Source organism: Etheostoma spectabile, chromosome 8 (genome assembly GCF_008692095.1).
Source record: "Etheostoma spectabile isolate EspeVRDwgs_2016 chromosome 8, UIUC_Espe_1.0, whole genome shotgun sequence".
Classification (NCBI taxonomy): Eukaryota; Metazoa; Chordata; class Actinopteri; order Perciformes; family Percidae; genus Etheostoma; species Etheostoma spectabile.
Window position 1 is genome coordinate 7249024 of NC_045740.1, and position 16302 is coordinate 7265325.

Genomic DNA, 16302 nt, shown 5'->3' on the forward strand with positions numbered 1-16302 from the left:
ATTTTATCAGACATTTTTAAAGATTGTAGTTTGACTGGGCAAGAATATTAAATTTATTAACACTGAATGACATTCACCAATTAGCTCCATTGTTCCCTGTTCTGATAACACCTCTGCATAATGAGTTGGATTAGCCTTTTATCTAGATGAAAGACTCAATTTCCCAACTGATACCTTAGACATGAGTTAAGCAGAGTGATTCATGAATTTCAATTAAAATGAAAGACCTACCTCCTCCTACTTTATTATGCCATCCCTTCAGAACACCAGTTCAGATCTCAGGAGAAGGGTGCGCTTTATCCTTTCCCATTTTCAAAACTTAATTTCCATGTATTTTTTTTATTTCTATATAAAGGATACATTTGCATTTCCCTGTTCTCGCTGATCAGAATTTGCTGATTGAAAGTAAACGAAATCAACTCATCATGGTGACATTGAAGTTGTCTCCTCTTCTCTTTTGAATACTCTGCATACTGGGGACTCATTGATTACAGGTAGTTGATCTTGCACCTTCGTCAGCACAAATGTTCAAGCTCCTCTCCCTTTTCTTTTCACTGGCTTACTGTAATTAGACAGTTTTCTGCCAGAGTACTGACGCTCAGAAATCTGCCCTAAATTATCTTTCAATCTCTGGTTTACCATTTTTGTCTTGGGAGCATTTCTGCGATTAGCGCCGGCTCGTGGGTGTTTGGGATTCACTTCTCTTTCTCCTCTCCCGCTGGCGGTGGATCCTAATCGAAGCCTGATTGAGTGATAATCTATAGTAGCACTGTTCAGGCCTGCAGCCAGCACTCTGCTGACCTTTCTGCCTGCAGGATGAGCGCCATAGGGTTGCACACAGAACTGCAAAAGTGCCCCTAGGGCAGATGTTGTAAAAAAAAAATCAGTTGCTTTCCTGCTGTCCTTTTTTACACTTTTGATCATAAAACAAGTGAAAATAAAAACAAAAGAAGCAGAACTTGGATGAACTTCTGGATGAAGTCTGATCAGTTAAGGCAATGGTTTGTCTGTTCTGCTGCCCTTGGACTGTGTATCATCCCTCCACAGGCTGTGTTGGTGGACTGCTGATTCCCATCAGGCGGGGTTTCTCTCTCATCATATTGGCCGGACTGTCTCATTTCTCAGATAAGATTCTGTCTGTCTTAACCCTGCTGGCCAGATGACCTTGGCGGCCACAGATTTATTCATGCTAAGTGCCTATTTTTGTGATACTTTTTCTTTAGTTCACACAAAAAACAGGACACTGTGGCAAGAAAACCTCCATGTAGGTCACTTTATTATCCAGCTGAAGCAAACTTCCAACTCCTGTGAGCACCCTTCTAGGAATACTAATGCGGACCCAATCAATCGGGTGCCGTGTTGCTCAATGTGAATGATCAAGAAAACTGCACACTTAGTAAACACTGAGGTGCCTGGACCTGCTACATTAAAGCATCCCTATATGACAAAGCACTGGCTGATCAAATTAGAGGGGATTTACAGCTCGTTCCTTCATCCTTGTAAGCCTGCTGATAACAGCTCATTTTGGAAAGTAAAGCTATGTGATAAACAGAGATGTTAACCAAGGACTCAATCTTATAAGAAATCATTTAGCTCAGTGTCAAGTAGTGGAGATGGATGCTGAATATGAGTGTCATGGCTATAAGATTTAGTCTTAGTCTTTAAGATTTACACAAGATATTGAGTGTTCAATTTTATGGGCCATTTTCTTTCAGCTGTTATCTTGGTGATTTTCATCATGCTGTTTATTGGTGGTTTAATGACGTTTTACACTCTTTGTGTGTGTGTGTGTGTGTTTGTGTGTGTGTGTGTGAACTCAATTATAAATTACACTGATGAGAAAACTTCTCTGTGTGTCTCAGCTTTGTGTACAGAAGAGTGTGTCCATGGCCGCTGTGTGTCTCCTGATACATGCCAGTGTGAGCCTGGATGGGGCGGACTGGACTGCTCCAGTGGTGAGTGCATTTTACTCTTAAACCCACAATTAGTCACGTAGACTCATTTTTATTCCTAAATGGCTTTCACAGCCAGTTAGTCCAAAAGAATTTACTGTGAATCTTTCAACTGTTTTGCCTCAATGTACATCTATCTCAAAGCTGCTCAGCTTTGTATCCTCTCTTCTTAGCAAACACAGCCAATGGAACAGGTAAGTCACAATGAATTAATTTTCATTTGCTGGAAGTGGAAGTGATTTGCTTGATGAATATAGCGGATGGATGGATGGTTGCATCCCCCCCTGTGTCTACCGAGCTCTCCGTTATTGTCTTAATCATGATTATACTGGTGCCTATGACTTGTTCAGCGGAATGATGAATCAGAGCCAGGCTGAAGCAAACCATTGTGCTGGCCTTTCTGTTTACTGGGGTTTGCTCCCAGAGATGGTCTCCAGGAGGGATGGGGGTGGGGTGTGGGTGTTATATCCTTTCTGCAATCAGCTAAATGCTGGAGCGTCACTGACGCCAGACAGGAGGAAAGAATATATTTACTCCTTTGTGATATTTATGTCTGCAGAGAAATAGTGTCTGTGCATACAGGAGGCTGTTATTCCCAGGTCAGGACAGAGAAAGCAGTGACCCAGTCATGTCTGATCTCAAATTCTTAACTTTAGCTGTCTGCTCCCAGCAGCATTTTACTGTTATTGCCGATTGCATATTTAGGAATGAGTAATGGGAGCTAAAATCATATCAGTACTGTTATTGTATAGATCTATGAGTTTTCATTAGCAAGAGAGCCATTCCCTGATTACCAACTGTGTGTAAATCAGCTGCTCTTGCTGCGGCGCCAGCCCATTGGAGGTGGATTCATGAGCATAAATGACAAGCCTGAGCTGTTTGCTGCTGCTGCTTACTCCTACAGACAGCTGAAGGTCCAACAGGGAGGATGTGAGGTTCAGGGCCCCCAGGGACTCTTGTCCCACTGTTGGTTGGTTAGTAGTGCAGCCTTGTGTGCCTTTCAGGCTGCAGGTGCTGGGCTAATCCACCTTATTAAAACAGACTTGATGATTGAGACAGAGGCATTATTCATAACTTTAGATTTCCATACCAGGCATGATTCCAGGCTTTTTCATTTACAAGCTTTCATCTGTAGAAATGAGGAATGCGTGCCAATTTTTAAATTAAATCTGCCCTCTTTTTCCTTCGTGTAAATGGTTCAGCATGTTTTTTTTTGTCTTTCACAGTAAATTTTACTTTCACCCAGCTCAGGTAGGTGATGTGAGCTTTAGTAGTCCTCGTGTAAGTGGATGCAGCCATCATATTATGGCTCAAGTGGGCTGAAAAGCGCACATTAACATCTACTTAGTTCCAAGACAATCAATGCCACAGTTTATTTGTTGTTTATTTTACCGCTATTATGTTTTTTGCTCACATAAAAGCCAATTCCCGGATAAGATAGCTGGTGAGAGGACAGAATGAGCCAGTCACACGATGAAGGATGTGAGAATGTGATGAAAAGTGTGTCGTCCAGGCTTGGAGACAAAGAGCTGCCGTGGGATGCTGAGCGGCCTAAAGCTAAAGTGACAGCCTTTCAGCTAGTGATCTGGAGCTGCATCAAAGGCTTGGACCTCGTTTCTGGAGCAGCACCCACCAGGAAGTAGTTTTGTATATGGGTCAGGTGTGAAAATAAAGAGTCAGACTGTTTGTGGCCAGAAAAGAGAAGGCGATAAGGTGGGAGGGATTCAGTAAGTTGTATTGGGAGCAGTGGCGAAGGCTGAAGAAAGCTATTACCTGCTGGTGTTCACCTGCTGCAGCCAGAATACATTTCATCCTCTTCCGCTGCCTGAGGCAACAGTCCCACTGAGACCAGACCTGCCCTGTGACCTGCCAGGAGTCCTGGGGTGTCTTAGACTCAAGGACACACTGGTAGATGTGGACCAAAGATAAAACAGCATATCCGGATGTTTGCTGCTGACTTTTGTTTGCATATGTCTTGTTCTACATCTATCACGTGTGGATATGGAACAGTCTGAGTTAGGTTGTGTTTTCCCAGAAGAATGATGAATGATTAATTGTTGTTGGTTGGTGTGATTCCTCTAATGCCTGTGTGTTGTGTTTGTGGAACGCGGTCTTGAACATGTTTCTCTGATCACATGTCATGAATTGATTTTTTTTTTTTACTGTTTCATTGAACAGCTCAATGCATTAAAGCAGCGTGGTGACACATGTACCTATTAATATGTGTTTTTCTTTGTTGTGCTTGTGTTTTCAGTTGCTTTGCCTTCTTTTTTTGAAACACACTGTGTTTGTCTTCTCTGTGCCACTGTGTATCTTTTGTTTGACTTCAAAAACAACATTGTTCTCAATAGGTTTTTCACCATACAAATAAAAACAAAATATTAGACTCAATAAAACAGGGACAGCAGCCGTTTTTTGCAAAGGCAATTCAGATAGATGGAGCTCTGCTTATGGAACTGAGAAGTATGTCTTTAGTCATTTTAGTCTACTGAATTATAGTACTAGGTTTTGCCAAAATAGTTGTATTATTGGTTGTAGTTTGCAACAAAAATAGCATATGCTGCTGTAAAAAGAACAGTGCGATATGAGATGAAATGGGAAATCAAATCTTTGTGGAACTTTATGAGTTTATTGAATGAAAACTTTTCTTCAGAATCTTATGAGTTTCTTAGGTTTAAAGCAGACTTTCTTAATTTAAAGTTGCATCATCCACCGCTGTGTACATTCAAACACTTGCGATTTAATCTCTCTAGATGAGGCTGTTGCACAGGGTCACTATATGCTACAGTAATAACAGCTTTTAAATAAAGAAAATGATAAGGATAGATGTTGTATGCACAAGGTATATTTAGCTATGACTGGCATCACTTGTAAAATATAAGGTGCAATGAAGCACTATCATTGACTCCATCTGCTTCAGCTGGATAATAATATGTTCCTAGTGCCGAGGGAGAAGAAATGTGCATAAATATGCTTTTAGTGTTTCTTCTCTCTCACCATCTTGGAGTTTGCTTTTCCTTGTTGTGCTAGATATGTTCACCCATTCATGCAGAGATTCTAAAAAACAATGCTACCATGATAATTATTTGAAAGGTTCAAGTAGTTGTGTGTTTGTTTTTTTGTTTGTTTGTGTGTTAACCGCAAAGCATCCTTTGTTAACCACAGAGCATCCTTTATGTTATGAGAAGAAATCTATCACACTTAATAGTCAAATCTTATGTGGTTGGTCAGCTGTAGTCCATGAGGTAAGATATTCCTCCCTAATGTAATCAAATAGGAAGACTGTCACTGCTTGGAGTGCTCAGCACATACATGGTTAATTGATGAATGTGGCCTATAAATACTCGTTTATGGTGAATTGCACCAGACGGGGGGGGGTTTGGGTCTACATGCTACTTGTTTTATGTTAATTGTCGACTAAAACAATATGATTATTCATTGTTAGGGTTTTAAATCAGGGATTGTTTTTATTAGATATTGAACTCATTGTGTTGAAGTACAAATTTGGGCTGGCTCAAGCAGAGATGGCAGATATTTCCTTTGGCTTTGTTAGATTGTTTTATTGCAGATGACATTGCCAACCGAGCAGAGACACAATATATAAGAGTAACCAGACCAAAACCATACAGTTAAGCTTCATTTTGGCTTGGAAAATACCCTTGTTAGAACTCCCTCTGGCACCCCGTTGACAAAATGTACACCTTATTCTCAGAGTGCATATGAGCTAGATGGTTCCTCTCCAATCCCACAGCAGCATGACATTGACATGCATCTCTATCAAAGACCAAGAGACTGTGAATTACATTGAATGGGGCAGAGATGCACGCGCAGATTTTCCGTGGCTCCACACATCACTCCAAAAGTCTCTATACTTTTTTCACAAAACTTCTCTCTTCATTATTCTTGCAGATACATATTTATAGATTTAAAGATTTATATTTGTGTGTGTGTGTGCCTATTTGAATGTGTATAAAAGCAACAAATCACTTTTCTTTTCAATAACAGCCCCATATCTACAAAAAACTGTAAAAAGTAACTCTAAGTAAGTCTAAATCGATTGAATTTCTTATTATACAACCATTTAAAGAGATATAGATATTGCATATTAAATATAATACAAAATATAATATAAATATAAATATTCAAACTGTATCATTCTGGAAGGGGTTCCTTGCTGCATGTAACACCTGCCTCATTCATTTTGATAGATCAAAGTGCCCAGGCAACTGTATTTCTCGAGGGGACAGAAGACGGACCGCTCTATAGTGCTTCGTGGACCACAGTTGCGTGTGTGTGTGTGGGTGTGTGTGTGAGAAGCCCTCCTGCGCTGACAGAATATTGTTTTTGTGTAAGGCTCCCAGGTATTTTTGTAGCCAGTTTATATACTGCCAAGTATGTGACAGTGTTATTTATTTCTCCACACCACAGAGTTCATTCTCATTGAGATATCACTTCTTATCGTATGGAAGAACTGGAACTGGTTGTATGAGTTCTTCCTAAATTCAAACTTAACCAAGTAACACATGTTTAGATTTCATTGTTTTTCACAGTCCTGTGTTAAAACAATGTAAGGTGCTGGGTTGGTGGTGGTGTGTTGTTTATGGTACTGGTACGATACTCGAATACAACGCAGGAAGTCCAGTTTGAGTCAGAAACTGTAAAGAAAACAAGTAACAAATCCATTACCATTTCATACTTTGAGACATCATTTTACAACTCTGGAACGTTATCATAGCAGAAAATGTAGAATGTAGAAAAATATTTGGTTGTAACAATTGCAACAGTAGAAATATGGTAATGATACAAAGTAATAACAGGGAGCATGTCCTTGCTTGTATTTGAAGTTGAGCCTGGCTGAACTTGTGTCGACAACTATGCAACATCATCTGGTAAAATGCTGCAGTATGACAGAAGTTGAGCCAGGCTTAATTTTTTTTGCTGGAGCCCCCCCCCCCCCCCCATCACGTGACTGGCCTCATGGTTTGAACGCAGCCTTGTGCATGACTAATAAAAAATGGGTTCCACCATAACAAATTATTCTAAGATAGAGATTAGTTGCTGTGAAACATTTGTATCCAGTAACTGCAAGATGTAACTTTTACGCAACTGTTTAATTAACTAATAGAAGAAGAAAAATCCTAGCTAGTAAATGTGGATGCAAACAATGCATGATTCAAAATGTTTTAAGAATCAGATTTGTAAAAAGTTTTATGAGGAAAGAAATACATTCATCATATAGTTTGACCCACTTAAACTCTAACAGCTCATGATGCTACAGTGATTGTGGTTGTTTACAGTGCTACATATGCTGATAACTTTTGATTTGACTGTACTACTATGAGCCGATTTAAAAATGACCAAAGTCACTACCTTACTACCTAAGACGTTTAATTGGCTGGTAAGGGCGGCTGTGGTTCAGGAGAGGCAGAGCGGTTGCCCGGCCCTGCAGTCCCATGTCGAAGTGTCCTCGGGCAAGACACCAAACCCCGTGTTGCCCCCGATGCTGCCCCATCGGAGTATAATTTTTGTGTGAGTGTTTATCTGATGAGCAGGTGGCACCTTGTACGGCAGACTCGGCCACAGTGAGTGAATGATGAATGGTTCCTGTACAATGTAAAATCTTATTAGTTAGTAGTCAACCATTAGTTACTAAGAACTTAGAAAGGACCATACAAATCTTGTTGGTTTGAGTTGGTTATGTGCAGTTTAGAAACAGAAGGTGGCTGTTAAAAAGATCAGATTGAGCTGTGGGGATGTGACTGCCGAGGATCTGGGAAAGAATGCCTCAAGATATGGTTCGGACAGCATGCCTCTCAGGTCTTTACTGACTCGTGTGAATCATATGTGGTGTAAATCATTGTGCTGAAACTTCAGCTGACGGACGGTGAGTCCATTGAATAAATTGTGGCACACGCACTGTAGCTCACAGCCTTCTTTACTGCTAAAGACAGAGTTAAACGTTATTAAATATTCTCACTTAAAGCAACAACCACAATCTTTTGAGGAGATTTTGAATTAGTAATGTGCATCAACTGCTATAACACACACCACACCACACACACACACACACACACACACACACACACACACACACACACACCACACCACACACACACACACACACACACACACACACCACACACACACACAACACACACTTCATAACATTTTCTGAACATGTAAGCCTCATTGGCCCAATATGCAGATTGACTTTGCCCAGCTCTGAAGATTTTTTGTACCATCCCATTAAGCAGGATTTATTGTTCCCCAAGAGCTCACTGCTCCATTACCTTTGGGAGAATGCCTAAAATGTGTGTGTGCGTGTTTGAATGTGAGTGTGTTTTCTCTGATACAACCTAAGCACAGAAAGCCGGTGAATATAATGACATATTGTGGTGATGTTTAGGATGATGCAGTCATTTTGAACAGACTAGATCCAGCATCCAGTCCGCTGGTCATTATCATTGTGATGGTTATTAGTCAGTGAGAGGGAGATAGAAGAGGCCCTGGAACACACTGTCCAGTCTACATAGATGGCTTGATTTAATAAGGAGTTTAAAATGCCTTATCTTCTGTCCTTAAGAGAAGGTCAGTGTCTCTAAAATAGCTGAAATGCTATGATAACAGTTTAGAGATAAGATATCTTCTGAATATTAATGCAGAACAAAGCTGTTTTAGGCTCATGTCACAGTTCATAAGTCACACTTTATTTGTGGTCCAGTGCTGTGTTTATGACGTTTGTAAGCAAAGATTAAGTTGATTTTTATTGATCATTGCTTTTGATGACCTTTTCTCATTTCAGTGTGTGGTAGACATAATGCCACACACTTGCTTTAGACTGCCATTGTGTTAAAACACTAAGCGGTTTTGTTTTGTAAAGTCTCTCCTGCAGTGCCAAATATTTTCCCTTTTTTAGTCTTCAATCATATTTTTTTCTATTTTGATTAGTGACACTTTGTGATCCTTTAAAGCGATGCAATGTCTTTTAAAGTCTGAAGTGGTAAAACTACTCACTATTGTACAATGAAAAGAGAAAGATTTAAATATAGTCAGAATCTGTGTAGGATAAATTGTGTAATTGTGTAGGATAAATTTCCTCTTCTGTCATTAATTATTAATTCATATTCTTATTAATCACAGCCTCTCAGATTTCTCTTTTGACCACTTGGTTGAGGCCCAACCCCAAGGTGGACCCCAACCTTTTTGGCATGTCAACAAACGATGTCTACTTGTGACCCCTCACAATTGGTTGTATTTGTCTACTTGTTACGACAATTTCAATTAAAGTGTGATTTTCTTTTCTTTACTTGTTTTGATTGCATAGTTAAAAAAAAAAGAGAAATACAATATAATTAACGAGAAAAAAAATCAACAACATCATTTATGATAATTTATATCTTGTTAATCATTTCATGACTCTCAGATTGAATTTGCAACCTAGGTGTCCAGACTCCCAGATTGGGAACCACTGGGAACAGTCTGACAGTGTATATTCTTTGTTGCAAAATATTTGTTATAGACACAAGTATCATCTCTCAGGACCTTGAGTTAATGATCATTTTGGTCAGAATTATGGCTTTTTGGTGTGACTCTGTTCTTAGGTATCATCACATTCCATTGGAAGCTGTGTTGCGGTGTCCTTGGTTTGCTTTGGGAGTGGGAGCATATTAACAGTCTTTCTCAGATCCTCTGGTGCACCTGCAATCTCCTGATGTTTAACCCTGGACTTCATTGGAGTGTTGCAGTGATTACAGGCTGTCCTGAGGGACATCGATTGTCCTGCTCCTCCTAGGCAAGCCCCACACAATGCTGACGAATGAACTTGTGGCCCCGCCAAGTCCAATTAACTGTCAGTGCCGCATCGACGAGCTCCTCTGTTTGTTGAGAGTGAAGAAAAACAAACTTTTAATCAAATTTGCCTCTGGGCCCTAGGGTATTTGGGGTTGTATTTTGCATTCCACTGTGTTCTGCCTCGCCTGCAGTCGTGCGACCCTCTCAAGAGGTTATATTGCATGTTGTTTGTGTAAGATAGCAGAATGCCTGCACCTTACTTTAATGGCATATCTTTCCACTGTCTTTGACTGATGAATCATCCAGCGCAAGCATCTTAATATTACACTGTCACAAAGCAGGAAAATACTAGGAAGCTAGGTCAACACATATAAATTGTATTTGCACACACAGGCATCGTTTTATATAAAAGGTAGGTAGTGCTTTTGTCTGCGAAATTACAGTAGAGTATTGTATCTTTGGTCTGAGTTTAGAGAATTTTGTCACCAGAAGAAGTATCTCCATCAAGACTGACTGTCAGTTCACGGAATGTGTAAAGGCACCTTTTGACTAGTTGATCAATATAACATCAGGTTGCAATCTTGCAGAACAGTTTTCTGTTCAAAGCATTACCATCTCCACAAATACCCTCTGCTAATTCCACCAAGGTCGAGATAAACAAATCTACTATCCCCTTCTCTGATTAGAGTAATGCAGACATTAAAAGCCCAGAAATTCAATTAAATTGGTGTTTTTTTCCACAGAGGAAAAAGGAAAAGGACAAAATGCGAAGAGACTCTATCGCATTACTCAGGTGTACTAAGTGAAACAAAGAGATGTAGCTTGCAATCTAAACATTGACAAAAGGGCATCTGGATGATAAGGATCAAAGGAAATTTTAGAGGAAATGTAATCATTACCAGACACAGGGATGCATTCATTGAGGATCCAATCTATGTTGTGCAGAGAGTCATCCAAAATTTGTTGCAAAGCTGAAAAAACGGAAAACAAGGTCAATGCCGCTGAAGTTGTCTTTTTGAACAGAGCAGCTGAACATGCGGACCTATAGGAGTTCATCTTGTCCTGTAGCATACACTTCATTAAGATCCTTCAATTGAATTTAGATGGATAAAAGACAGAAAATGCTGACTTACTGGTTCAGGTACCCGCATTCTCAAAGTGATGAATCCCCCATGAGAAATTAGATTTGTAGAGAAACTTGACACCATGTGAATTTCTCAGCCTCACACTTTAGACATTAGCTTGTATTATGATTCTGGGACTCACTTCCATTGCAGGCTAAAGGCATACTGTAGTATGAATGACAAAATAGCCCTCAGCCACAGAACAAAAAAAGGGTTAAGGTCCATGGATCAATAACACTGGTCCTTGCCTTGACTCTAAAATAAGATTTTGGATGGATTTTTTCTCTCTTCCTTTTGTTTATCTTCTGTCTGCCCTTAAACTACCCAACTTCAATTTAATCAAAATCGGCCAATGATTAAATCGATTGTTGCGCTTGTTTAAATATTTTAAACGTTGCTCCGTCACTCATACTAAACATCATGTGGACTGAGATTCAGGATTTATGCCCCATGCTGACAGGTGCCGGAACCTCCTGCTCCTCCCAGATGGCTCCATTCATTTCTTAGCTGCCTATTTAATGGCAGTATCTTTCTCTCCCCCTCTCTCTTTTTTGTCACTCTCTCTCTCTCTCTCTCTCTCTCTCTCTCTCTCTCTCTCTCACACACACACACACACACACACACACACACACACACACACACACACACACACACACACACACTACATGCACACACGCAATACTCCCCAAGTTGCTGTTGTATACTTTTCACTTTACTTTGACTTTGAGAGGGAGAATAATTCATGGGCCTAGCGAGTTTCAGAGACAACACTGCTTTCAGAGCCAGCAGTTCATTTGAAATGAACTTCAAGATTTCCTTTTTTTCTCTCTAAAGGGTCTGCGTTATCCTGGAGAGATGATGGTATAATAGAAAAAAACTTATTTTACAGTTAATCAAAGGCAAGAGATGTTTTCCTGTTTCTGTCCTTTCATATTGTAGCTATCTATCCATCCACTGCTACTGCTCAATTGAACATTGTGCTCTGCCTTGGTTTTTAAACTATTATTGATATATTTGAATATTTCACAGGATCCAGTACTAATTAATAGGATATTAAACAATCTATACCATATTCCAACCATGTTTGTATAAATGTCAATCCAGAGGGAGTGTTGGAAAAGTTAAACTGATACATTTCTAGTATTTCATTTTGCTTCTTGTTTGACATTTTAGATCCTATGCACAGTATTATGATTGCACAGATAAGTAGATGGAGGCCAGTAAAAGTCTTTCTTTTGTAAGTTTCCTGTACAATATAACCTGTCAGTCTGCTGGCATTACTGGTGGTCAGGCAGGTAGAAACTGCTCCAAAGATTTATGGCTTCATGATTTGCATAATGTGAGATCATTAAAAAGCAATTAGCCTTGTGTGCGTTTCTGTGTTGTTGGGATTAATTTGGTAGGTGGATAGGCAAACTGATTGTCCGTCTTTAAACTAAATCATGTTTGTGTTTACAGCAATCGACAGATCCATATGCTGTGAATTGTTGGACACATAAAATCGTTAGTTTGACTAATCAACTGTTTACTTACACTCCACTGAAGGAAATGGTCAAAGGCATACAAACAGAACAATAATAACTTCCATGACATTTGCATTCATACACCTCTCCCTGTTGATCAGTAGTGTTTTAGTGCTCTTCGATTTTAATTTTATTCCCTTATGATTTACTGCAAATGCACTCTGCCCAGGATAATAATTGTTTAACTCAAATTTCAATTTCAATTTCAGTTTTTTTTTGTTTGTTCTCATTGTAAATTTGTATTTCATTTTAGTTGTTTGAATGCATAAGTTGTAATTTGTAAAATAGAAGATAGGGGTATTAACTGACTATTGTCACTAGATCACATTATTGATCATTGACAGCAAAGAACCAAACAATAATACAAAAGCATAAACGTTAAATTCAGGATATGTTTCGTTTGTTTTAACCTTTACAGCATTTGGAGCAAAGAGTTGGTGAAACTGGGTCTATGCAATGATCTAAGGTCCTGAAAATGTATTTTCTCAATTGGTTTCTTACTATGAGCAAAGTGAACAACACAAGAAATGTTCTACCAAACTTGGTAATATCTTCTTTTTGAAGTCTATGGCTATTACATGAACTTTGATTGATTAATGCAAGTGTTGAAGTTTATATGGAAACACCTAGATTTGAAACACATTTTAGAGGTGTAATAGCAACAATTACTAGTGTAATTACTCTCCTCCCAAAAATGCTATCCATTTTTATCTTTGCTCCATCCGAAACCTCATCAAGTTTGAGAGGTAGCAGTGCAAAGTTTACAGTTTGCTCCTTCACAGAGAACAGCGGCTGTGCTGTTAAGCTTGGATTGAATCCTGTCCTGCAGCACAACCATCTTCTATTCATTGTCTCTTTCCAAATATTAGTATTTTTATCCTTTGGTTGTATTTGTAGTTAGGAGAGCAAACTACAGAAATCACCACACCACATAAACCACAAAATGGCAAAAATATGTTTTCAACATGCTGAGCATACAGTCACACACACCTGAACTTAAATTCACACCTGGTCACTTTATCACTTTAACACTGGACTCCACACTGACACTTTAAATAATAATTTATGATCTTTTCTTTATTTGACGAATGTTCTTATTGTTGTTATTATTATTATTGTTATTTTGTTGTCTTTATACTGTCTTTTTTTAATTATTTTTTCTTTCTAAAACTGCTGCTGGAACTTTCAATTTCCTTGCGGGAGTCATCCCAAAAGGATTAATAAAGAGAAGTCTAAGTCTAAGTCTAAGCAGTGAATTGAATTATGCTGTAGGAGTGGTTTAAGAAATGTCTGTAGACGTCAGAGTTAGTCAAACCCTAACCCTGTCATGAATTTAAACTAACCACTGTTCTCTCTGAAGGATTAAAGGAACATGTTTTTAGGCCTAAAGAGGTTTTAAGCCTTTGGTACTAAAAAGACTTGAGGTAATTAATACAGAGGTACTCATATTGGAAGACAATAACTAAACCTTTAAAACAGTTTTCTCTGCATTATTGTTTTAGGTAGCTTCCTAGATCACATTTTCTGCGTTTGTCTAGTTTTCACGTTAGTATTTGTTTGCAAAAATAACACTGCAACCACTGGTGATATTACCCGAGGAAATCCTTGACATTCAAAATCTTGAAGAAACACATTAATCAAGTTATTGTTTAAAAATGACATTTACACTCTAGGCTTTACAAATGGTATCTAAAACTTAACTTTATGGTTGTTTTTAGTGTGTGTTATTTATGCATAAATGTACCTTGTGTCAGAAACATGCTGAGATTATTGTTTTTCCGTGGTGTGACATTGAATGTAAGGTGCAGTGTGCTACTCTGAGGGGCTTGGCCTGACAGCTGTAGGCTGCAGGTGTCCGTATATTATGAGAGTGTTTGGGGATGCGAAATGATTGTTGATGTTAAAAAACGTCTGACAGTAGAAACGTCATCTGAATGAAAGAGAAAAGCACATGGAGCCTAAGTGTGTAACACTTTTTTCCTACTTTCAAGTCTGCTTTCAGTGATCAACACCTCACTACAACCCTTGGTGTGTGTTACCCTTCCATTTAATTTGTTTGGTGATGCAACAAACAAAACCTTCCTTCCTTACCGGCTATTTTCAGTGCAACAGCCTGGCACATACATAGATAATTAATGTCATGTTGATGTTTAAAAAATCTCTTTCAAGCTAACACCCCCTGATAGCAAGTCCTAGATTCACCTCTGACTGTCTCTGCCTGCTTTGTTTAGAGAGGAAAAAACTTGTCACATGAAACTCTCCTTATACAGTAATATTTACAATATGTCAAAATCTGTTAAGGAGTTGAATTTTATTCGTCACGGCCACTGGATGGCTACAGAAGTGGCACTATGTACATACTGTAGAGGTGCACTGATCAGTAGCGTGTGCATAAATTTAACAGCCCAAGATTTCTTCTTTAGTGCCTAAATTATTAAGGCCACTTGTGCAAATCAAGTCAGTCATAATTCTTTAAATACCCGAATAGCCCCTTACACAAGTTTTGTTCAGTTTCTGTATTATTAAGAAAATCGAGAAATCTTGGGAATGTAATTTCATTTTCATCCCCTCACTTTTCAAGATGGGTGTTATCACCTTCACTTTTCTTTAGTGTTTGCTACTATATATAATATATAATATATATATATATATATATATAATTATATATATATATATATATACACACACAAACATATATTAACATATATATATATATATACACATATATATATGTATTAATATACATATATATATAGCTATGACAAAGCATCATTAACTTATCATATGTATCGTTACATACATGTATCGTTATTGTTTGTATGCACAATCTCATTCTTAAATGTTAATTAACTAATAACTACAGCTTTGAAATAAATGTTATGGAGTTAAAGTGTAATTTTAGCCTCTGATATGTAGTGTGTATGTGAATATGTATATGTATATGTGTATGAAGTAGTATTACATGGAAATACAAAAAAAACAACCTTAGACGTATACCTCCAGAACTTGAATGCCCTACTTAAGTAAATGCACGCATCTACTTGTTGTGCACAGATTTACATTATGTTTACAAGCACAGCTGCATCAACACCACAGCAAACAGTCATGTAACATAGCCCTGGTGATTCTTTGACTTTCTCATGATTCTGATGGGGGAGCCCCTGTTGGCATTATATGAACGTCCATCAGTCGCCACTCTGTGACCGCACCCCTTCACATCGACTGATGATGCCCCATGGCACATTCTACTTCATCCTAATTAGAATTAATAATTGAAAATAGGAAATCAATGTGTGCAAATTAAGTGGGGTAACAGTTAGTTTTATCAGTTTGACATTGTTTTTTGAGCGTCTACGTCGTTGCCTGTGACTGTTTGTGTTTTGTCTGTGATGCAGTACAAGCGTGGCTTCATTTATACTCCAGTCACTGTGTGTTGTACTGTAGATAAACGTCCACCTCTGCCCTGATTGCTTTTTTGTTTTTGTCCTGTGGCAAAAGCGCAAAGGGTTTGTTTTCTGCAGGACGGGGTAAAGGGTAAATTATTAATTGAAAGGAGCAGTGGGCTGTGTAACAATTTGCTGATCCAGAAGCTTTCATGAGCCGTGTCAGGTTGTGTTGAACAAGGGACTGGTTTACTGCACTGAGGCAAAAGCATCTCTAACTGCCTGCTTGCATTACAGCTCAACACAGCCTGTTTTATTAGAAGGAAAGGGCTGCCCTTTTAGGTTGCATCACTCTTAAGTGGCTGTTTTGAATATAACGTGGGATGTCTTGGTCAACCACCGGCCCTGTTAACCCTGTTAGAGCTGGGCTGCTGAAGAGCCGGCTGGCACCTACACGGCTCTTATTGATTCAAGTTCACATCCTGAATAGAACTTGGACAAATGATCAGATCCTTCTTGGGATAAACAA

The 16302-nt window shown here is 38.8% G+C and overlaps 1 protein-coding gene across 5 annotated transcripts in view; it reads left to right on the forward strand.

The window, feature by feature from the left end:
- The window catches only part of megf11 (multiple EGF-like-domains 11), a 67963-nt gene that overhangs the window by 20790 nt on the left and 30871 nt on the right, over positions 1-16302 (forward strand). For all 5 annotated transcript variants that reach the window (XM_032523962.1, XM_032523966.1, XM_032523963.1 and 2 more), the window contains exon 6: positions 1863-1955. In XM_032523962.1, coding sequence (XP_032379853.1) covers positions 1863-1955 — 93 coding nt within the window. The remainder of the gene's footprint in view (positions 1-1862; positions 1956-16302) is intronic.